Consider the following 24,098-nt stretch of genomic DNA (forward strand, 5'->3'; position numbering starts at 1 on the left):
TAATTAAATTAATGAGATCATATTTAGAAAACAGACATCAGAGAGCATCAGTGAAAGATATTAAGATTAATAAAGTATCTTCCAAATGGGAGCTTGTCAAACATGGAGTCCCACAGGGCTCTATATTGGGTCCATTACTATTTCTCATTTACATAAATGATTTTCCACTAACCATAAACAAAATGGCTAATCCAATATTATTTGCAGATGATACCAGCATCATTATATCAAACACCAATCCTGAGAAATTTAAAAGTAATGTCAGTTCAGTCTTGAATGAGACAATTAATTGGTTCAATAGCAACTTTTTAACACTGAATTGTGAAAAATCACACTTCTTGCAATTCTTATTAAAAAAACATAAAGAAATAAAAATGCAAATAATATCTTCTAACTCAGTGATTACCAATATTAATTGTACTAAATTCCTGGGTTTAAATGTTGATAGTACAATGTCATGGAAGGATCATAGCACTGAACTGTCATCAAGACTAAATAAGGCTTGTTATGCAATAAGGGCAATAAAACCATTTATGTCTTTAGACTTAATGAAGTCGATCTATTATTCCTATGAACCCTGTATTCTGTCTTACAGTATTATCTTCTGGGGTAATTCTTATCTCAGTGACAGTATTTTTAAAATTCAAAAAAGAATAATAAGAGTTATTACTAGCTCAGGTAGATACGACTCATGCCGTGAATTATTTAAAAAATTACAAATATTGCCACTTCAGTCTCAATACATATTCTCACTACTTGTCTTTGTCATCAAGAACAGAAGTTGCTTTATATCTAATTCTGATATTCATGATATTAATACTCGTTACAACCACAATTTACACTTGCCTTCTACAAATCTGTCATCTGTACAGAAAGGAGTACTCTTTTCTGGAAGTAAGATTTATAACCACTTACCACTAAATATTAAAATGCTATCTAAAGATATTAAGCATTTCAAATCTTCATTAAAAACTTACCTTACAGAACATGCATTCTATAGTATTGATGAATATTACCAATTAACTTCCTAATGAATATGGTTCTTTTTATATTTCTTGCCCTTTGTGCATTTTGATTAGTTGTGGGAGGTCTTCCCACTGTAATTCATGTTTCATTGTCTTCACTATTATCTTGTGTATTTGTTCAAACTGTGTTTTGTGACACTGTTGTGCAATACTGTGTTTTACTTTATGTCCTTATTGTGCTCATTATGAATGTATGTATATATCATTATTTTATGTTTATATTATATTTGTATCTTGACAGGTTCTATATCCCATAGGTTGGTTTGACCTTGTATGGACTAACAGAATGCAAATGAATGAATGAATGAATTATCACCCAATAGATTCACATCATTGGCATAGACCAACAGCTGATGTGTCCCATTTAATTTCAGAAGGACAGGAAAATAATTTGTCCTTAGAAATATAATTTATTATGTGTTAAACGTTTAGGCTAGTAAATTAAAAGCTGGATTTCCAGATGTTTGTTACATCAAGAAAGTTCTATATTATCATGTAATAGAAATTGGTTTTATTTGACTCTTTGATACAGTGTGTGACTGCACTTTACAGTACACTGTTACACAAACACACACAGCCACACACACACACACTCCCCCCCCCTCTCTCTCTCTCTCTCTATATATATAGTGTTCACAGTCACATCTTCACTGCCATTGCTTGTCAGCAGTTTCCAATGGCAGATGTTCCTCTTCCTCTGGGTTCCCAAACTGTCCTCAACCTCAGCTACCATATTCTAACAGCAACAGCTCACAATGACTATACCACAGCAGTCCTCTAACTAACTCACTCATTCCTCCTTTGTCCTGTTTATAACATCTCAACACAGACCACACAGAAAACACCATTCCCTTGTTACAGTGCAATTGCTGCCACGGAAACATGCTTGTTTGCAGAGCCATTACTTACCAACGGCTGTTGTGTAGGGGCTTATTTCGCGGTTGTTGCCTAGCAATGGGTCTACATGTCATGATTTTTGTTTTCATATTTTCACAGCTCTTAGTGTTCACATTTTGTCTTCTGGATTCTCACACCATGTAGTCTTGTAGATGAATACAAGACTACAGAGTGTCATTATTCAAGACACTGTAGTTCCAATCATTTTGTAGGTGGCCCAATAATACTGTCTGAAATAAATAAAGGCAATAATTTTCTTAATTTCTTTCAGTCATAATATCGCACGTAAATACTAAAACACTTAAAATATGTTCTTTTATTTTTGAAGGGTATTGAACCTGTACTTAGTGAATTGGAAGTGTCAGAGAATCAGAAGAAACTGATGAACTCTAATGACCTTAGTGAGGGAAGCACAGAGGGTAAGTTACAACATTGCCATTTCAGTCGAAGTTATGTTAAAATTCTGCTTATATTTTGGCATTCTGATCATAAATGGTGGTGGTTAACACCAATGATCTGTTGTACCTGTGTGGAGACTGGACATATGAATGCATCTGAAATGGGCTCGAGTCTTGAAATATTACTATATGCTTGTGCTTGCATGCACATGCAGTCTTTGTTATAATAACTGCATGGAAGTTACTAGTCCATATGAACTAAATATAAGAAATTGAAACAGAATATAAACAGCTTGGTCTTATTTAATCTGTATTGATTTTATTTCACAGTAAGGTATTTATGCTGTTCATTGTTATTGTCAAAACATAGTAAAAGGTAGTTTTGTATTTGTAAACAAGTATATATGTTTTAGAAATAAACCACTCCATTGTTTGTATTCTCTATTTTTACCTTGTACTTTCTCTTCCAGAACTGTTTGGTGTTGAAAAAGCAACTAATCCTATAACTGGTCTTCATGAAAAAGATCACAATTTAAATGTGATAACTCGGCGCAATATGCAATTATACAATCGTTTCAGAGATCGAATGTATAGTGTTGAAAATGATTGCAGCAAATCTTCAAGACATGAAACTGAAATGAAAAGAATAGAGGAAAGTAGAAGAAATCTACCCATTGCAGAATTTAGGTGAGAAGTCTTTATTGTTTAATAATTTTTTCCTTAGTCTGCTTTCTGTATTTTCTAATATCATTATCATGATGATTGTAGCTCTTCGTGACATTGGCATCAAACTAAATAATTGATGGTGGAGAGAGAATTAACATTAACATTCTTTTAGTTTTTTGTGTTGAGCAATGTTTTTATATGATTGTTAGAATTTTCTTTCACCTACCCTCCTAATTATCATTCCAACTCCTCTCACGCATATTGCAGCAGATGTATTTGGTCTGGATATATCATCATGCCTGTGTCAGTGGTTATGTCTGTCTTTATCCCACAACGAACCTGTCATTGGATTTTCTTGTAACCTTGGTACTAACATCAAATTTAACACTTTTTTTATCTATTTTAATGATTATAAACTGTACATATATATTTATATTTGTATTATACTATATTAATTATGTGACTGGTTCTATATCTATGTATATGGATTTATGGAATATACAATAAATGAATGAATGTCAATAGAGAACTTCCCACATTTTTATTTTTCAGCCATCAATATTAGCATCGAATGTTTTGAATTTCTGAGATGAGAGCAGTGCTGGTGCCAATTTTTGTGTGCTCTAGAAATCTGGTGCAGAAAGAACTCCAAAAATATGCAACCTTTGATTTTTTTATTCTAGCCTCGTAGAATGTAAAACAACATGATAGTTACTTGAAAGCTATATTTAGTTTTTGAATTGATATCAATAACTAATGAACCCTTGATTGGATCAGGGGATTTGCCATTTTATATGTGGATTGATCAGAAATATGCTGGCACATTATGCATGAAACATTTCATGTGTTAACTGATTTTAGGCTTTGCAGGTTCCTGCCCAGGCTCATATCAAGCCACTGACCTCACACATTGATCTAGTGTTTAAATTAAAAATACAAGTACATGCAGTTTTGATATTAAAGTCTTCTGAAATGTGATGCCATGTAGTCTGGTAGATAGGTACCAACATTTCAGAGGAACCTGAGGTCTCTATCATCTTCTATCTTGTATTTGTATTTGTTGTAAGTTCAAGATATCCGAAGTTGAATATAGAACATATCATAAAATAACATAGAGCACAGAATACATATAAATATTACACAGCTAGACAGTACAATGAATACAACAGCAATAAAATGTATCTATTTAGATATCCATCCACTGTATAAAATGCATGAGTATTCAAGAGGACAGATGAACAGGGCTCTCCAAAATATTGGCACTTCTCTACTAAATTAAAGGATCACATCGCAGAGGACCATAATATTGTGACATGTTGCACAATGGAGGACAACCCCTCCCTACCCAGCAGTGATGTGGCGGGTGAGTCAGCGCTCCCCCCCCTCCGCACTGTGACATGGCACGCAACGCCGCTGTTGACACGAAGTCAGGCAACAGCAGTACCCATTGCATAACAGGCAAGCGCTGCGACTATATAAGTGAAACACACTGCCTACAAAGGCAGTTGAAATGTGGCCGTCGCAGAGTGCAGTTGTTGTCAGTTAAATATGTCAGTTCTCCAGTCATTAGTGAACAAGTTCTTAAGGCAGCAGCCTACAGTTGAGTTGGAATCTAGCCAGCGGCGAGTTACGAGTTGAATTGAATTGTAGTAGTCACCGAGTTCAGTTGCAACGAGTGAATCGTGACAGAGTGAATTGATTAGTGCATAGGGTTTGTAAAGTGTGGAAACCCGTAACATTGTTATAATTAACTGTAGCCGAGACTTGTAGGTTGTTGAATAAACCAATTAACAATCTTAACGGCGTCTTCAGTAACGAAACACGTTACAGCATTATTTCTGTAAGAATCACAAATCATTTTTTCCCTCGTGTTTCTTCATGGCATGGTGCATAAACTTAGAGACAACTTTCCTTTAACTTTTGTCAAATGTATGATAGCAGCAGCAAATTACTACTACTACTACTACTACTACTACTACTACTACTACTACTACTACTACTACTATTGCTGCTGCTACACTACATCATATTGTAACGTTTTAAAAGTAAAAGCCTTTGTTTGTGCCACACATATCTGCTGCATTTTTTTTAATTCTTCTCCGAGGACTACAGAATACTTAGTTTTCTCGCATTTATTTAAGGTAATAAATTTTATGTTATGTTTATGCAGGGAACAAATATTGCATATGGTGGAAGAGAATCCTGTGATTGTGGTGAAGGGGGAGCCAGGCTGTGGGAAAAGTACGCAGGTACCACAATACATAATGGAACACTGGGAGGCATCACAGCAAGGTGCACATTGTAACATAATTGTCACTCAACCACGTCGCTTAAGTGCCATATCATTAGCGGAGTGGGTAGCACATGAAAGACAGGAGAGGGTGAGTGATAAAGTGACTTATGAATTTGAACGAAATAGATTTCAGTTCAAGGGATACAGAATTGTAATCAGGCAGGTTGATTTAGCTGAGATGCTCTGGATTTGTATAAGGGAAGATCCCAATTCAAATTTTATCTGGGTTATAATATATTTTTGCATTGCCGAGGGCATAGCCTGGTCTCAGTTATTTAAATAGCTGTAGTGAATCTGACATGGGTTGTCCAGTGCATTCAGTGACTGAGGTAGCTCTTACTAATGGACCCAACAGAGTAGGTGTCCTCCTCCTCCTCTGAAGATGGAAACAGATCCAGTTTCAGAAATGTTTTTTCTAGTTTTAGAATACCCAGTAATGACAATTAAGTTCCCAAACTGAGGCCATAAAAATCACATAGAAAGATAAAAAAAATACTTATATTGTCACTCAGTATAGTCCCCGCCCTCTTCCACATGCACAGATTCATGCTGAATGATACCTTCAGCATAAAAAAATGCAGTCAACATTTTTTCACCTGTGAATTTTGCATTCTCACTTTCTGAGCTTGTATGAACATTTTTTTGCCATTCAGACACACTTTTTTCTCAATAAACATTTTGCACCGTGTGCACTTTTAAATATTTCAAACGTTTCAGTAGCTGTTTTGTTTGATTTTACACAAAACTTCATCGCAGCTCTTTGTTCCATTTTGAAACCTTTGACATGATGAAAAAACTGACTTTGCCAAAACAATTGCAATCCTCATATGCATCAACTAAACATGTTGAATCTTGCACATCATATAGACAAACGTTCTGTCTAAACTATCCTTGTTCATTTCCAGTAGATGTCATTATTAGTATTACTGTAATATCATCAGCTCTGGAACTTAATTGTCACACTATGTACACCACTGTGAAAACTCTTTAGAATCTAAATCATCTTGTGTTTGTAAATCTTATTAACTTCTGTGATTTTTATACTAAATATACTTTATATTATGAATATTGAATGAAATAAAGGGAAGCTACAAAGTGGTTCAAATATGACTGGGACTGATTTGTGTGTAAACAAGCCGCACTGCGCAGCAGCTGTGCGACCTTGAGAGAGTGAAGCTGCATCCTCCACCCTCCCTCCTGTTCGGGTTACCTGTTCAGTCCTGTCTGGGAGTTGCTAGAGTGATGAGCGAATAGAAGGTACCGCGGAGTGTTGGAACAACGCATTGTGATCAAATTCCTCATTGGAGAAAACGTCCCATCCGCTGAAATTTACCACAGACTCCAACAACAGTATGGAGAAGAGTGTCTCTCATGGACCCACGTGTTTGAGTGGTGTAAGTGCTTCAGAGAGGGCAGAGAGCACGTGGAGAAAGAACCGCATGATTGTCGGCTGCGAATATCCGTCACCGAGCCAAACATTGATCATGCAGACACGCTTATTCATGAGAATAAGCTCATCACTATCAAGGAACTTGGAGCGATGTTGTCCATCAGTGTTGGTAGTGTAGAAGACGTGGTGAAATACCACCTGTACTATCGCAAGGTGAATGCATGCACTTTGACGGACGTGAACAAAATGGTGCGCGTGCAAGCTGCAAGTCGTCTCCTACAGCGGTTTGAAGACAAAGGTGATGCATTTTTGAGGTCTATAGTGACCACCGATGAAACGTGGGTGCACTACTTCGTTCCCGAGTCTCTGCAGTCATCACACGAGTGGCGGCATACCAGTTCTCCCAAACCCAAGAGAGTGTGAGGGAGCTGTTCGGCAAGAAAAGTGATGGCAGTGTTCTTCTGGGACTGGCAGGGGGTTATCCATGTATACTTTCTGACATGCCTAAGCAGTCAATGCAATTTCCCTCCGGAAATTGAAATGGAACCTTCTGACACATCCACCATACAGTCCCAATTTGGCCCCAAGTGATTTCTACCTGTTCGGAAGGCTCAAATCAGATTTGCAAGGCATGTGGTTTGTGGACGACGCCATCATCCAGACTGTTCGGGAGTGGATACGCCGCCAACAACAAGCCTTTTTTGAAAAGGGCATCAGGATGCTTCCAGAACGTTGAAAAAAATGTGTTGGCTCCGAAAGGGAGTATGCTGAAGACTGACATGTGCAAGTAAGTGTTTGGCAATTATGTTAAAAAAAATCGTCTGGTCATATTTGAACCACCTTGTAATTTCTGATTCTTTGCTGTTTGGATTCTGTAGTGAATTTATCTTTGCAACAGTAGGTATACATTTACTGGAATGAGCTTCAGGGTTTTGATGTGCAGGTGGGAGATGTTGTTGGCTACCAAGTTCGATTAAAGGCTGCGCTACCACGACCTCCTGGTGGTGCTTTACTCTACTGCTCAACAGGCATCCTCCTTCGTCGGCTCCAGAGCAACCCGGGACTCACTGGTGCAAGTCATGTCATATTGGATGAAGCCCATGAACGTGATGTGAACACAGATGTTCTTCTCGTTCTTCTGCGGAGAGCTTTAGCTCTGAACCCAAAATTGCGTGTGATTGTGATGAGTGCCACCATTAATGCTGAGCTGTTCCAAAAGTATTTTGATAATGCACCCATGCTGCATATTCCAGGATTTACATATCCTGTGCAGTCTTTCTACTTGGAAGATGTTAATATTCCAGGAGTGAACTTGAAATGTAATGTGTCACATCTTCCTGCTATTGACTGTCTTCAGGTAGCCAATATAATTCAGTGGGTGGATAAAAACCGGCCTGATGGAGCAATATTATGTTTCCTGCCTGGTTGGGCAGAAATAGTAACTGTAATAAAACATCTGGGCAAACATGATTCACATCTTATTTTGCCAGTACATTCTCGGCTCAGTAATGAAGAACAGCAGCGGATCTTTAGCACTCCTGCACGAGGAATACGCAAAATAATTCTTGCTACGAATATTGCTGAAACTAGTATTACCATCAATGATGTGATATATGTGATAGACACAGGAGCACACAAAGAGGAAAGGTAAGGTCATTGTAATTGCTCACATTACATATTTAACATACGTTATTTTACTGCCAAGGTTAAATTGAAATTGATTTCTCATTTGGTTTGCCAGTGGCCTTATAGGAGCTGGTTGGTAACAGGGCTGAACATGTCTCAGAAAGTAGATACAGTTTTGATGCAGTGTACACTGTTGCTGCATGACTCAGCATGATACATCACCTTGGAAGGAACTGTAATAGAATATTGATGAATGAAGTATATTAAACAATTTCATAATATTGCCATTACTTTGTTGCATTTCAGTTGAATAGTCATCATCATCATTCTTTCCAGTATCAGACCTATTGAGGCCTTTATGGATATTACAAAACAGAATCCTTCCACCATTTAAGATGTCTTCCCAAACTTTGTTGTCCTTTTGGTTGGTATTTTGAAATCTTTCTTGGAATCTGATCAGGACCTCATCCTGTTGGCGTGTTCACTTTAATAATATGATTAATAAAAACGTTTCATGCTGATTTTGTTCTCTGTATCAAAAATGTTTGTATCTGACCCATTCATTACCCCCCAGAATATGTTAGATTACCCTTGGAGGGGAGGTGTGTATGTATATTTGATTTGTAGTGTTGTATTTTAGCGTCCTGTTGCACTGATTTTCGTCCATGATATGTATGCTGTGTCCGTCTTGTAGTGCACTCAATTTCACCTGTTATTTCACAACATGTTTCAGCAACATAGTGCCATCATCAGGTGCTCCATTTACATTAATCTATTGCATTGCTTGCCATTTTGTCATTGTAAAATTATTTAAAAAATATTTAAAAATATTCGTCAATTATAATAAATTTTTATGCACTAAAATCTTGTTAAAATATTCATCTTATATGTCCCAATTCAAACCCACGCATGGTTCCTCCACTATGGGAGTCGTTCCTCTTATACTCCGTGTATATCGTGTCTCGTGATGTGTGTTCCCTTTTTGGCTGTGGGTGTTGTAATCTGTTGATTTGTAGGAATAAGTTTTTCATCAGCATTTGTGTAAAATTTCAAGAAGATGAACATTAGGGTATTTTAAGTTTAAAAATGGCTTGTACATGTCATGATTCTCTTTTGTCAACATACAGGCTGAATGTCCAGCTTGGTGTAGGAGTGCTGGACAGCCATTGGGTGTCACAAGCAAATGTGAATCAACGACGGGGACGAGCTGGGAGGGTCAAACCAGGCGAGTGCTATCACATGTACACACGGGATACGTACAACTCTTTAATGAAGTTTCCAGTTCCAGAGGTGCTTCGTGTTCCACTAGAAAAGACTGTTCTTGATTGTAAGGTAAGGTTACAGATCTTAAGTCTGTCTCTTGGAATGCTGCTTGACTTAATGCATATGTGAAACAAGGCTGGGTGCTCTTTTGAGAAGTGGAACTACAAAATTAGAGTGTATGTATTTGTCTAATTTTTATATAAGAATGACTTTACCCTTGTGTAGCATACAAGATTTTTAACCAGTTAAGTGGGTATGAGATCTGAACAGATCATACGCTACTGTGTATCATAGTGGGTATGATGTCTGCACATGTCATGCATGTTTTCAACTACATCATTGTAGATATAATTTCAGTCAGCAATGAAAATTTTTACATTGTGCTTGTTAGATCTTGTTACTTCACAGTGTGACAGGAAGGTGCTGGTTGCTTGGCAGCTGCCCTGTGTTTCAGATTTTGAGAGTAAACATGCCAGTTCCTAGTAAGAAAATGCGTATGAGTGATAAGGAGGTGTAATATGAACTGTTGCAAGAGAATTAATATAGTGATATTCCTGAGAGCCAGTATAGTAGTGACAATGAAATAAATGTGAAAATTTTGTCATGCAACAAACAGAGTGTCAACTCTGACGAAGAAGAAAACTTTGGTGGCAACAGTAGCATGCAGCATGGCATGTGGGCAAAGTCAGGTGCTGAGTTATCACGCGTCCAATTTACTGGTAGGCCTGGCATAAATGTTGATTTAGAAGACCCCACTAACCCCCTGGAATATTTGAAATTGTGGAAGTAATAGCCAGGAAAACAAATCAGTATGCCCAAAAATTTTTAGGAAACACACCTAATCTAAAAGTAGTATCTAGGATCCATCACTGGAAGGAGACAAACAGAAATGAAATAATGAAGTTGCTGGCATTCTTTCTGTTACAAGGACTTCACCAGAAGCCGGATAACAGCTAATTTTCCAGCAGGAAAACCTGTATTTTTGGACCTGTTCAGTGAGATGAGGTTTCATCTTCTACTCGAGTTTCTTCATTTTGCTGGAAATGAAAGTTACAGTGAGGCCACTTATGGTTACAAAAGACTGAATAAACACAAATTCATACTGGATCACCTAAATGCCAAATTTAGGAGTGTATATATCCCAGAATGTGATGCATCAGCAGATGAGTATTTGATGATGTGGAGGGGACATTGTCATGGAAGGTATACGTTCCTTCAAAATGTGCTAGATTTGGTATAAAATCATTTGACTTGTATGAAATCAAGTCTGATTATGTATGGAATTTTATTATTTACACTGGGCAGTCCCTAAAAATGAGCATAGTGGCTCAAAAGTAGTTCTACAACTAATGGCTCCTCTACTGAATCGGGAATACTGTGTAATCATTGACATTTGGTTTTCAAGCCCAAATCTGTTCCATAAGGTGTGCAGGAAACAGACTGACGCTGTAGGAACAGGAAGGGTGGCCCTGCTGAAATAAAGAGTGCAAAACTGGAAAAAGAACATGTTTCAGTCTGCAAGCCAGAATAATAATGATGAAGTTGTGAGACAAAAGGATATTTATCTTATAAGTACTGCTCATGACAAAATGGTTCCAATTAGGGTTTGAGGGCAAGACATGGAGAAGCCCAAAGTATTCATTGATTATAATTCCGGGATGAGAGATGTGGACTTCAGTGATGCTTACTTGACATGCTGTCACAACACAAGGAAAAGAGTAAAAAATACATATTGCCACGGTGTCAAAACAAAATTCATGTCAGCACCATGTTACATGCTACAAAACAAGGTGCAACTCTGAAAACTGTAGGGTGGTTCTGTGTGCTTCACCTTGTTTCCAACGTTACCATTTGGTGGCAAAATTCTAGAGATGTGAAAGGGGATTGAGACTCAGCAAGTGGCTAAGAAGTGTCTGAAGGTAAGATTTTGGTAATTAGAAAGTGTACTATGGACTGGTATTGTTAACTACACCAAAATTATAAAGACCTTCACAGTATGTGGCACTGAGGTTGCAACACTGTTTCCGGTGGTATAATCATTTTAGTGATGATTTCATACAATATGTGCATAGCCCCATATTTGATCTAATGATAAAATATATCCCACATAATAATAAATCACTCACCTTCCCCCACCCTCCCATACTCTACTTCTCCTGACATTACCTAATGAGAACCTTAGTCCCTTCCCAGCAACACAATTAGGTACAACACCACATCACTAGAAGGAACAAAACTATACCTCACCAAGTAATTACATAAATCAACAAGAGATATACACCAAGTAAATATTCATAATTCTAATGTACAGTACATTAACAGAGCCGGGATAGTGTAATCAATATAGTGACTGGCTATGGGCTGGATGACTGAGCGGTCAGAGTTCAAGTACTGAAAGGATCAAGAATTTTCTCTTCTCCACATCATCCAGACTGGCTCTGGGGTCCACCCAACCTCCTACTCAGTGGGTACCAGGGGCTCTTTCCACAGGGGTAAAGCGGCCAGGGCGTGAAGCTGACCACTCACATCCAACTAGTACTGAATTCAAGAAAATGTGGATCTATACATTCGCTCCCCTATACACCCTCATGGTGTAGTGATTAATTAAGCACAGGGACAACTTTACCTTTACAGTGCATTAACATCACATGAAATCCATTTTCAGAAAACTAGGAAACAGCACCACAAATAAACCTCCAATACACAAAAGATTACTGATATAGAACAACAAATAAGAACATGACTGGAAGCCTGGGAGCTATGTATGAAGAGCTTCTTTTTGTTGCCGGACTTTTTCAATTAACTGACAAAGTGAAACTCATGTGCTGTAGTGCAGTCGAACCTATCAGAAAGGGAATGCCACAGAGCTCTGCTTCTTACCAGTCTTTTGCTTGTCTTACCCTCTGACCTGAAAATGTTCCTCTGAAATCAGTGTACTTCTACCAGACTACACAGTGTTACATACCAGAAAATAACACGCTTCATAGGCCCAGCTTGCTGGTTTCTTGCATGACTTAAACTTCAACCCTGAAGATGGAGGCGGTTTGTTCCTCTGAAACTTTGGTAGACATCTAGCAGACTCTACAGCATTACATACTACAGTGCGTACAATCAAGTGCGCGCCGCGGCTGCAATTTGCCGTGAGTCATACCACCGCAGAACGGATGCAGTCGCGGGGAGGAGTTGCANCAGGCTACACAGCATTACATCCCATAAGATTGTGCCCTTAAAGTTTTATTTTAATGTTCCCTACAGGGCATTCCAAAGTAATACCAGAGAAACTAGCATATTATATGCCAGTCCATCTTCATATACAGTTTAAAGACCAGGGTATGATGAGGCTAGCTGTTTGAAGGTTAATCATTGTCCCATGTATTTCAGTAAGCATGAGATATATAAAGAAAGTTGCAAATAGCAGTTTTATATTGTCACCTGTTGGGTGTATAACGCGACAAATAACTTCACGCCGTATTTGATGTAGCGAATTTATTAAACACTCGCTCTCACAATCTCACACAGTTTACAATCTCACAATTACTGCCCTTGGCAGTATCACAAATTATCACATCAAATCTTCCAACCACACGTTCGGGTCTTCTTCCCGCGACTGCTGCTATATTTCAACTGACTCCTTAGGCAGTGTAGTTGTCTTATAAACCCTCAGCCAGACAATGGGAAAACGCCTCGCTTCCTTGTTGCCTAGTCGCCATGTTTACAGGTGTTGCTGGCAACGCTATCGAGAGTTGTTTATTGCTGCATAGCAACTGCTGTATCCCTTGGTAACAATACAGTCACTCTTCTGCCACGTCACCGCAGGGGAGGGGCTTGCCCACCGAGCGTTGTGTACTGGTGGAAGGAGTGGGGTTATGTGACATCACTCGCAAAACCACAAAGTTCACATGACCCCTACTTCCCGTTGCGCTATCCACATCACACTGCTCCCTTCTAAAGGTTGTTCATCCTGAACTGCCTAACAGTACATCCCCATTCCTTTTTCTTCCTGTTGCTGGGCTAGCTGTGTCTCCTTTTGTTTCGGCTACTCCTCTTTCAGCGACTATTCTCCATCCATTTCATCTGCTCCCCTCTTAAGACCAGCTCGTCTCGAGAAGTTTCCTGCCAACATGCCCGAAGAGCCTGTTGTATCACATTCACTCCTCACTTTCATCCATCGCACATTCACTCTCTCTGGGGAGGCCGGTGTTTCTAATTTACTGGCTCTTCTTCTGTGCTCTGCTTCTTTTTTGTTTTGTAGGGGGTCGACCTCTCCACAAGGTTCAGTTTCTTATTTTTCATAACCTGTTGGAAGTACCGACTATTTGCTTCACGATCTTCCTGCCGACAATCTTGTAGAAGATCGTTTTCTGAGTTCCTCTCCTTCCTAGGTGCGATTGCTGTCCTGATCGACACCCTCCAATGGCGTTCTTGGTTGTCACCTTTTTCATTTGATAAAGTGGCTGTCTGCCGCCTATGTTCTTTATTCCCATTTTTCCTTTCCAGGTTTCTTGTTCAGCATTGAACCTGGTTGAATATTTCTTTACTGAATTTCCCTTGCGCCACGTCGCACCTACACGGATAGTCATATTTCTGTTGGCAGCAAATTCGTGCCGTGGTCCACACTTTCCTTGGGTCCAAGATTTCCTGAAGATGTTCCTCCTATGCCATGCCACTGTTGCATGGCGGGACATCTTCCTGCTAGTTTTATTCTGCTGTGCCACATCCACACGGTGGCTCGTCCCTCTGCGGGCGACGGCTAATTTCTTCTGGGGTCCACAATTTTCCCATGTCGAGTACTTCATATTTCGCTGGTTTCAGTTCTTACACCTTTTCTTTTTCGGTTCTCCAACCGGCATTACATCAGTGTCTTCTACGGGGACCTCTTCGTATCATTCTGCCGCCTCAGGTTTTCTGTCCAGTGAGGTCAGCTGTTCTTCCTCCAGATGTGCCTCCATCTCTTGGCAGGCCATCGTCTCTTTTTGGATTTTCGTTGCTCCTTGTTCAGGTTCTCCAACCAGTATCACTATGGGGACCTCTTCTTGTTGTGCCGCCGCAGGTTTCGTGTCCACTGAGGCCGGCTTTTCCTCTTCTAGGCGCGCCTCCGTTGTTTCTCGGCAGGCCATCATCTCTTCCTCTATCTCGGGTTTAAATGCAGACACCATCTCCTTGTGGCTGGTGTCCATTTTCATCATCATTTCCTTCTGTTCTCTTTGCCTGGCCTGTCTGTCAGCCTCCAATCTGGCCAGCAATTCCTTCTGCCCGATCCCCGCCTTTCCTTGATAGGCATCTAATTTTTCCTCTGCCTTCGCCTGGTTGGCATGTAATTTTGTCAGCATGTCAATTATTTGCATATCTTGTTTCTCCATTTTGTAGCAGTATAATTCATTGAGGCGTGTTCAAGTTCGTAAACAATTCTGACACCAAATTGTCACGTGTTGGGTGTATAACGCGACAAATAACTTCACGCTGTATTTGATATAGCGAATTTATTGAACACTCGCTCTCACTATCTCACACAATTTACAATCTCACAATTACTGCCTCGGCAGTATCACAAATTATCACATCAAATCTTCCAACCATGCGTTTGGCCCTCCTTCCCGCGACTGCTGCTATATTTCAACTGAATCCTTAGGCAGTGTAGTTCTCTTATAAACCCTCAGCCAGACAATGGGAAAATGCCTCACTTCCTTGTTGCCTAGTCGCTGTGTTTACAGGTGTTGCTTTCGATGCTATCGAGAGTTGTTCATTGCTGCATAGTGACAGTGGTATCCCTTGGTAACAACACAGTCGCTCTTCTGCCACGTCACCGCAGGGGAAGGGGGTGCCCACCGAGCGTTGCGTACTGGTGGAATGAGTGGGGGTATGTGACGTCACTCACAAAACCACAGAGTTCACATGACCCCTACTTCCTGTTGTGCTATCCACATCACAATATGTTTGCGAGATCAGTATTTAGTGTCATGTGGCTACTGTTTTATAGTGAGCTATTGTGTTCAATTTGGGCATCATACAGAGTAAAAGTTACACTGATCTAGCCTGTTTCAAAATTAAATTGATTCCAATAACTGTCAACATTGCCCCCCCCACCTCCATATACTAAATTTAACTGAAATCCGTTCATTAGATTTAAAGCTGTAAGTTGTGTGAAGAAACGGGTAACTAGCTGCAACCTCAGAATTGTGTGTTCATTTATGCCCTTTGTGCAAAGAACAAGTAAAAGTAATGGATTAAGAAAGTGTGGAAATAAACAGTAATGGTGAGACTTGTTTCAACATAAATGTATCTGTTACAGACATACAGTCAAGACGAGAAAGCAGAAGGATTCCTATCTCAGATGCCTGAACCCCCTCCGCCTGAGTCTGTTGCTCAAGCAGTTCATGAGTTGATTCATTTGGGTGCCTTGGATGAGGATGAAAAGTTGACCCCTTTGGGTAGACGTATTGCGATGTTTACGACACATCCTAAACTGTCCAAAGCTCTGGTGCATGCAGCAGTATTCAGGTATTTATGTTGTCATGTCTAGGGTTGTGTGTTATTAGACAGGTTTTGGATTGGATGATTGGATTTATTGACACCTTATACATATAACTCGGGACTACAGGTAATACAGCACTATCTGTGATCTACACACTTTACAATTCATCATTGCACACACATCTTGGCAACGGATTTATAACAGTCTTACTGTTGCTTCAATTCAGCCATGAAGTCTTCTTTGCATTGCCTGATTCCTTTCTTTCCATGATTCTGCCAACTTGACTCAGTTTCTACTCCCAAGCTCATATCCTGGAAGGCTGGCGTCTCAAAACTCAACTCCCTTTTTATAACCCCTCAGTATGAACCACGCAGAAAACACAGCCTCTCTATTGTGGAGAAGGCAGGTTTACAGTGCCATTGTATAGTAACAGAAGTTATTCGATTGTTGCTTACATATTCATTGCTGTGTAAATTTGTTTACTGAGCAGTTGCCTAACAGTGGACATCTCCGTTGATTTCACCATTTCGGCTTTTGGGCATCAAATTACAATATTTAAGAGCTTGATTAAAAATTGACGTTGTTGCTCTCTGCTATAAATATTATAGCTATAAATATTATATATTGTTCCTAATATGTGTTTTTAAAGGTGACAAAAACTGTCCTTCGGTCCTAGAAACAGTTGGTATTCGAGCTCCCTCTCGGAACATCCGTAATTTTTCCCTGTTCTGCTGCTCCTCTAGTCACTGCCCTTCAGCCAGATGTGTCTCTGCTGCTAATTTAGTGTGTAACTCTTTAGACATTTTTAGTAATTCTAAAATAAGTTTAAAAAATCTGACTATTTAATTGTTCTTATAGTTGCATCAGATTTATTTCTCAATTAATTATCTAAGCATCTCATTTCTCAGTCTTAAAATATAATGAATTTCTATTATTATTATTCTTATATTTATTATTATTGTAATTATTATTAAAAAATCTGTCTATTTAATTTGTTCATGTAACTTTTTGCAGGACACTTGTTATCACTTCATCATTAATATATTTACTTTTGTAGTACCTTCGACATATGTTATACTTAGACACTGCTTGGCTTCGTCTCTAAAATCTAATTGTGTTCTTTCAATTGTGCATATTGCAATTGAATTTTTGTAATATTTTCATCAATCTGTCTGTATATTGTGTCCTCGTGCTGACTCTGTAATTGGCTACCAGCTGTTGAGTACAGCACGTAAATAAAACCAAGAATTGAATTGAATTGAATTGAATTAATGACTGATTTCATTTTATTGCAGATAGGTGTAGTAGTTTGACACAGATTTCATCATGTTTTTATACATGTTAGAGTGTTGCAATTAAATTTATCAGTAAATTGACCATTCACCATCAGAAACGAGAAGATCTGGGAAGAATCAGTTTTCTTAAAAAGCTTTGGCCTATATGTTGAGACTAACAATAATTACATTTATTATAACATGTATGAGTATATTATGCAGAAGTTTTTAAGTGTATTGTGATTTATCTCCATACAGAATTTCACATGCCTAGCTCCAATGGTACAGATGTACAGTTAACATGATAAAGTGGGAAGATAAAAATAGTTTTCACATGTCTGCTAGTTATTTTTATATTCAACAAAAATTCCACTAAAAACTTTGGAGTTATTTAAATATGTATTATGACTTCTGATTTCAAGTTGTATTAGACATTCCCACCTCAAAAGTTGGCACAGCCTTCACATTGTTACTGGTCTTGATGTTTTTGCCAAGTTTCATGAAAATTTAGAAGTTCAAAAGTATTAAGTTGGCACAGATGCACTGTAACTGTAGAGCTTGACTGATTCATAATTCCTAGCTGACTGATCCACGCACCACTTAATCTCAGTTATGACACTTCCATTCAGCCCTGGTGACAACTAAGAAATAGGGCATTCATTCATCCATTTTATATAACATTCATAATTGCTACAAGAATAACACTTGAACAAGACACATCATTAAGTACATCATTCTTGAATTTCCTTTGCCCAAATGCCTAAAGGATTAGAATTTGTCAACAATAAATAATTACTCTTGACATGGTTAAACCTACAATTAAAATATAACACACACTGTCAAAACCAGATAAATAATTCAATTCAATTCAATTCTTTATTATTAATGTGCCGAGTCAACAGCCGCAAGGCCAATTACAGACACAGCACAGTGCAGATGAATGAATTACATTATAGACAAACTTGTTAAAAGTCAAATACAAATTACAGGTAAGTACTTGGAAGAAATAATAATGAATAAAAGTAAAAGTAAACAAACAAATAACTGATAATTATAACAGTAATAATAATTTCATTATCATTAAACTAAGTGTTATTACGAATTGAGGAATGAACATAAATATTTAATTAAGGAATGAATAGTATAGATTTTCAGAGGATAATAATAATATATGTAATTCAGTTTGTTTTACTGGACATGCAAATAATAAAAATACTAACAGTTATACTATATTTAAAATTTGTTTGGGTAGAACATTACTGGCTTCGAATACGTCAACCTCCCTGCAGACAACATTAGCAGCTGCTGCGCATCTAGCAGAGGGACAATTTTTAAATGAGGAGCAAACATTGAACAATGCAAAATCTCTGATATACCGAGCAGGAACTCGGAGACCAACAATTTCCAGGGCAGAAGGGCAGAATTTAGAGCCAAAATAAACTTGAATAAGAAAGAGAGCATCAAGGCGATGTCTCCTAGTACATAAAGTATGCAATTTTAACTCCTCAAGAGCAAGAAAATAATTGTAATGAACTTGAGGAAAGAAACGTTTAAAACAAAGGGCCGCAAACCTCTGCTGGATGTGTTCCAGCTTGTTGGCATCAGTTGACGTAATCGAATTCCAGACTACGGAATCATATTCAAGCTTAGACCTAACTAACGTAGTGTACAAGCTGAACATACAGTCTAGCGAAGAGAAATTGTAGGTAATGTTACGAACTAGACCCAATAGTTTCGCACATTGAGAGAAAATGTAATTGACCTGGTCATGGAAATATAGCTTAGCATCAATAAACACTCCCAGGTCTTTTACAGAATCGGTCCGGGCTATTGACGTTTGAAAAAGTTTATAATCGTAGATAAGTAAGTTGGTTTTCCTGGTGAAGGATATAACTTTAGATTTACTAATGTTGAGTTTCATACAGTTTGCAATGCACCAACCTTGTATAGAGTTAACGTCAGACTGTAGTAGATAGCAGTCATGAGGGGAACTAATGGCTCGGTAAATTTTGATGTCATCAGCAAAAAGCAGACACTTAGAATGGGCAACTGCATCACACATGTCATTAATAAACACATTGAAGAGAAGGGGTCCCAAGACAGATCCCTGAGGTACACCTGAGAGAACTTCAAAGGGTGAGGAAAGAACACCAGAAACACGGACCTGGGATTTCCGGTTGGATAGGTAACTGCGAAACCAGCTTACATAACCACCAGAAAGCCCAGCAGCACTTAGCTTGTGAAGAAGAAGAGAATGTGGGACAAGGTCGAATGCATAATCAAAATACATAAAACGAAATGCAAGTTGATTAAAAAAAAAATCCTGTGATACTAGTTTCGTTAACCTTATGAGTTTATTGAGAGAATTTTAAAAGTATTGCAGTAAATCAAAAGTTTTACATATGACCATGTCAGTCACCAATCGCATTAAGATACTGCAAGCAACCAGTTGTTATCTGTTTCAGTTGCTGAATAGAGGTTTTGCTATGCTTACTACTGTCCCTCTGAAAGAAACTCATACAATGTATAGAATGGATGATTAGTAGAAATAGTTTTAGCTTATGTTTACTGTGATTGGAAAGGTATGTAGTACCATGGGGGAAATGTGAAATGCATACAAAAATTTTGTCCAAATCCTCAAGGGAAAAGATCTGGGAGAAGCAGTTATATGTGAACAGATAATATTAAAAATGAATCTTAGAGAAATAGATGTAGACTGGGTTTAGCTAACTCAGAATAGTGATGGGCTCCAGTGAAAATGACAATGATCCTCTAGTTTCCATGAACATGAGAAATTTTATAATGAGTTAAATAATTATCAACTTTTCAGCAAAGACCTTCCACCATGAAGTTTGTGGTTGTGAAGGTTGTGATTCATTTATTTAAAGTCAGAGGAAGAACAGTTGCATTGATGTTTTTTAATTTTTTAATTTTGCAAACACTCTTTGCTCAGTAATTTGAAAACACAGTTAAGAATCTGAATACAGGTGAAGGTCTGATTCAGCGTATCTTCTACTGCAGTTTGGAACAACTGGTCCACATATTGTTTTCAAGGAAATTTAGACTAGGCTTTAAACAGAAACACGAAGGCTAAAACTGTGAAGGAAGTGAAATTTCACATTGAAGATAAATCTTAGTGAATTTTAAGTGATTGGAATAAAGTGAAAGGTGTAGTCGTGAAGTGTTAATCTGATATCACATCTACGTTTGTGTGTAGCGTTAAGTGAAAAAATTCTCGTGGATTAGCTTCAAAGTAAAGTGAACTATAATCAAGTAGGTAAATAGCGACAGTATTAGTATACATATTGTAAAGATGACCGGTAGCCTTCCGGGTAAATGTGAAGCTTGTCGTAGATGGGTAACAAACGGCATTATTTGTATTAACTGTGACTGCTGCTTCCACATAAACTGTGCAAGCACCAGTCCAAATTTAGCTGACAGAAACATGCCATGGGTTTGTATGTCATGTAAGTACCATAGGCATGCTAAGCATCAGGAGGAGAGAATCAGGCACCTTGAACTTGAATTAAAGATAGCTAAAGAAGAAATTAGAATACTGAAAGCTGGGAATATGAGTAGTAATAATGGCAGAGAGCAGAAAAACTCAGAAAGCTGGAACAAACCAACAAATTCAAAATCTAGGTATCGCAGGTTCTCTGCTGGTGATGCTGAAGTTAAACTGAGCAACAGATTCAGTGTACTGGAATCAGACATTCTGAATGTTGGGCAGCAAAGACAGGTTCTCTCTGAGCATGAGGGCAAGGAAGTAAGGCCAGTATCTAAAAAGGCAAGTAGCAAAAGAAAGATACTATTGCTGGGTAGCAGTCATGGTAGGGAAATTGGACCCATGCTGAAAGAAAGACTAGGCGAAAGATTTGATATTGTCGGTATCTTTAAACCAAATGCTCCTCTGGCAAATGTTGTTGAAGACCTAAGGAAGCTTGGTAAAGACCTTACCAAGCAAGATCATATTATAGTAGGAGGGCCAGGAAACAGCCTTGGTAGAAATTTCTGTTATTCTATAGAAAAGGACATCAGCCATATTGCACAGAGGACAGCCAATACAAATGTGGGGTTTGTCAGCCTCTTCAGGAGACACGACAAGCCATGGATGAACGATAAGGTTAGGAGAATGAATGTTCGGCTTGAACGGGCACTGATGGTATCTGGTATGGCTCACATTGGTATTATTAACTCAGATTATTTTGTAAGAGGTGATTTCACGACACATGGTCTCCACCTTAATTCTCAAGGCAAGAGGAAGCTGACACATTTGATTGCTGAAAGGATGGATGATGGCCTTCTGCCTAAAATAAGCAGTATTCCTGTTATAACCTGTGCTAGAGCCTCGCTTTTTTTAGATTAAAATCAAAACCATATAGGTGTTTAAAAAATATTGATTGCAAATACCAAGATTCAGAAATTCAAAGCAAAAACGTAAACTCAAAAAACTTACCATTAAATATATTTCATCAAAATATCAGGGGACTAGAAAACAAAAATGATGAATTAATACACTCTTTTGAATTAGATGGCATTAATCCCCATATATTATGTTTAAGCGAACATCACATGGTGGCACAGGATTTACTACACCTCACATTAGAGGGTTATTTATTAGGTTCTAGTTTTTGCAGACGAAACCGACAGAGAGGAGGCGTGTGTATTTTTGTTAAGAAAGATAAATGCTTTAACAGAATTGATATTTCACATTACTTCACAGAACAAGTTTTGGAAATTTGTGCTGTTCAATTAGAAACTAAAACATCTAACTTAATTATATTATGCCTGTATAGATCTCCAACAGGGGATTTTAACCAGTTTTTAAAGGGATTAGATGCTACTTTAAAGTATTTATACAATCCAAAGTCTGAATTCTTCATTTGTGGTGACAGATATAGACTATCTCAGTGACAGCAATTGAAAGAAACAAATGAACTCATTATTAACAACATATAATCTGATACATACTGTAAACTTTGCAACAAGAATTCAAAATGACTAGTACAACAATCGATAATATTGTGACATGTTGCACAACGGAGAACCCCTCCCTACCCAGCAGCAACGTGGCAACTCAGGCCACAGTGACGTGGCGGATGAGTCAGCGCTCCCCTCCCCCCCTCCGCACGGTAACGTAACGCGCAACGCGCGGTGACGTAAGACGTAAGATGAACTCATTATTAACAACATATAATCTGATACATACTCTAAACTTTGCAACAAGAATTCAAAATGACTCTAGTACAACAGTCAATAATATTGTGACATGTTGCGCAACGGAGAACCCCTCCCTACCCAGCAGCAACGTGGCAACTCAGGCCACAGTGACTTGGCGGATGAGTCAGCGCTCCCCTCGCCCCCTCCGCACGGTAATGTAACGTGCAACGCACGGTGACGTAAGATGGTGTGAGGTAACAGCGTTGCTACGTAACAGGCACACACAGCCACTATATAAGAGAGCTGCGCTGCCTGCGAGGAGAGTTGTAATGTGGCCGTTGACGAGTTCAGTAGTAGTTGAGCCAGTGTGTGATCAGCAGTTCTGCAGTTAGCAGACTACGGTTGGAGTATAGCAGCCGTTGTGGAAAGAAGAACCGGACGTGTGTGTAATTGTGTAATTGGGAGTGTGTGATACAGTGATACATAGCTCCCCTACTCTAAACGTGTAGACTACTGAAGACAGAGTGAATTGATTTGCGAATAGGGTTATAAATCGTGAAACCCTGCAAACAGTGTAAACAGAATTTTGCGATTAGGGTTATAAAGTGTGAAACCCTGCAACTGTGTGATAATTAATTGTAGCCGTTATTCGTAGGTTTTTGAATAAACCAATTAACAATCTGAACGGCGTCTTCAGTAACCCGACACGTTACAATATTTTTGTTGATGTTACAAGATTTAGCTCCTCCTCCACATCTCCCATTATAAATTGCCTATCTGATCATGATGCACAGTTTCTTGTGATGGACAATTTGGCTGTAGCAGGTAACTTATACATCAGAAGCAGAGAATAAGAAAAATAAACAGTGAATCAATAAAGCAATTTCAGCTCCTTCTAAAAAGAGAATTATGGGAACGCGTTTATAAGGAAAATGACACCAATAATAAGTACAACTTGTTTCTGTCTTTTTTTCTAAATATTTTTGAAGCCAGTTTCCCAATTAAATACAAAAATGTGCGTGAACTAAAGAATGACTGGATCACACAAGGGATAAAAATATCTTGCAAACATAAGAGGACTTTGTATGTTAACAGCAGGAATAGTAATAATCCAAATATAGGAGCATTTTATGTTAAGTACTGTAAAATTCTTAGAAATGTAAAAGAAGCTAAAAGGCAGCATTATAGCAGACTTGTAGCAATGTCAGAAAATAAAATAAAAATGACATGGAACATAATTAAAAGGGAGACTGGAAAAATGCATTTATCTGAAGAGATGCCGTCTCTTCTGGCTAAATCTGAGAAAGCAAAGGACCTAGAAACAGTTGCCAACGACTTCAATAAATTTTTCCTAAATATTGCTGAGAGCTTAAATTTACATCAGATGGGAAATGAAAATGCTTTGTCAATTTTGAGAGTTGCGTTTCCTACAAATTTTCCTAGTATCAAAATCATCCCAACAAATGAAGCTGAGATAAAGAATATAATACGCATCATGAAACCAAAAAACTCGTCAGGTTTTGATGAAGTAACAAGTAAAGTTCTGAAAGCTTGTTCTGATTTAATTAGTTGCCCTTTAGCTCACATTTGTAATCACTCATTACACACAGGCATTTTCCCAGACCGCCAAAAAA

The 24,098-nt window shown here is 38.3% G+C and overlaps 1 protein-coding gene across 1 annotated transcript in view; it reads left to right on the forward strand.

Moving 5' to 3' along the window:
- Positions 1-2,250: 2,250 nt before the first annotated feature.
- The window catches only part of LOC111867312 (ATP-dependent RNA helicase DHX30), a gene marked incomplete at its 5' end in the record, with an annotated part of 38,749 nt that continues 16,901 nt past the window's right edge, over positions 2,251-24,098 (forward strand). Inside the window, 6 exon segments of the mRNA XM_023857058.2 lie at positions 2,251-2,341; positions 2,791-3,007; positions 5,157-5,367; positions 7,613-8,316; positions 9,423-9,627; positions 15,848-16,056. Coding sequence (XP_023712826.2) covers positions 2,251-2,341; positions 2,791-3,007; positions 5,157-5,367; positions 7,613-8,316; positions 9,423-9,627; positions 15,848-16,056 — 1,637 coding nt within the window.

The sequence above is a fragment of the Cryptotermes secundus genome, unplaced genomic scaffold (genome assembly GCF_002891405.2).
Source record: "Cryptotermes secundus unplaced genomic scaffold, Csec_1.0 scaffold1882, whole genome shotgun sequence".
NCBI classification, from domain to species: Eukaryota; Metazoa; Arthropoda; class Insecta; order Blattodea; family Kalotermitidae; genus Cryptotermes; species Cryptotermes secundus.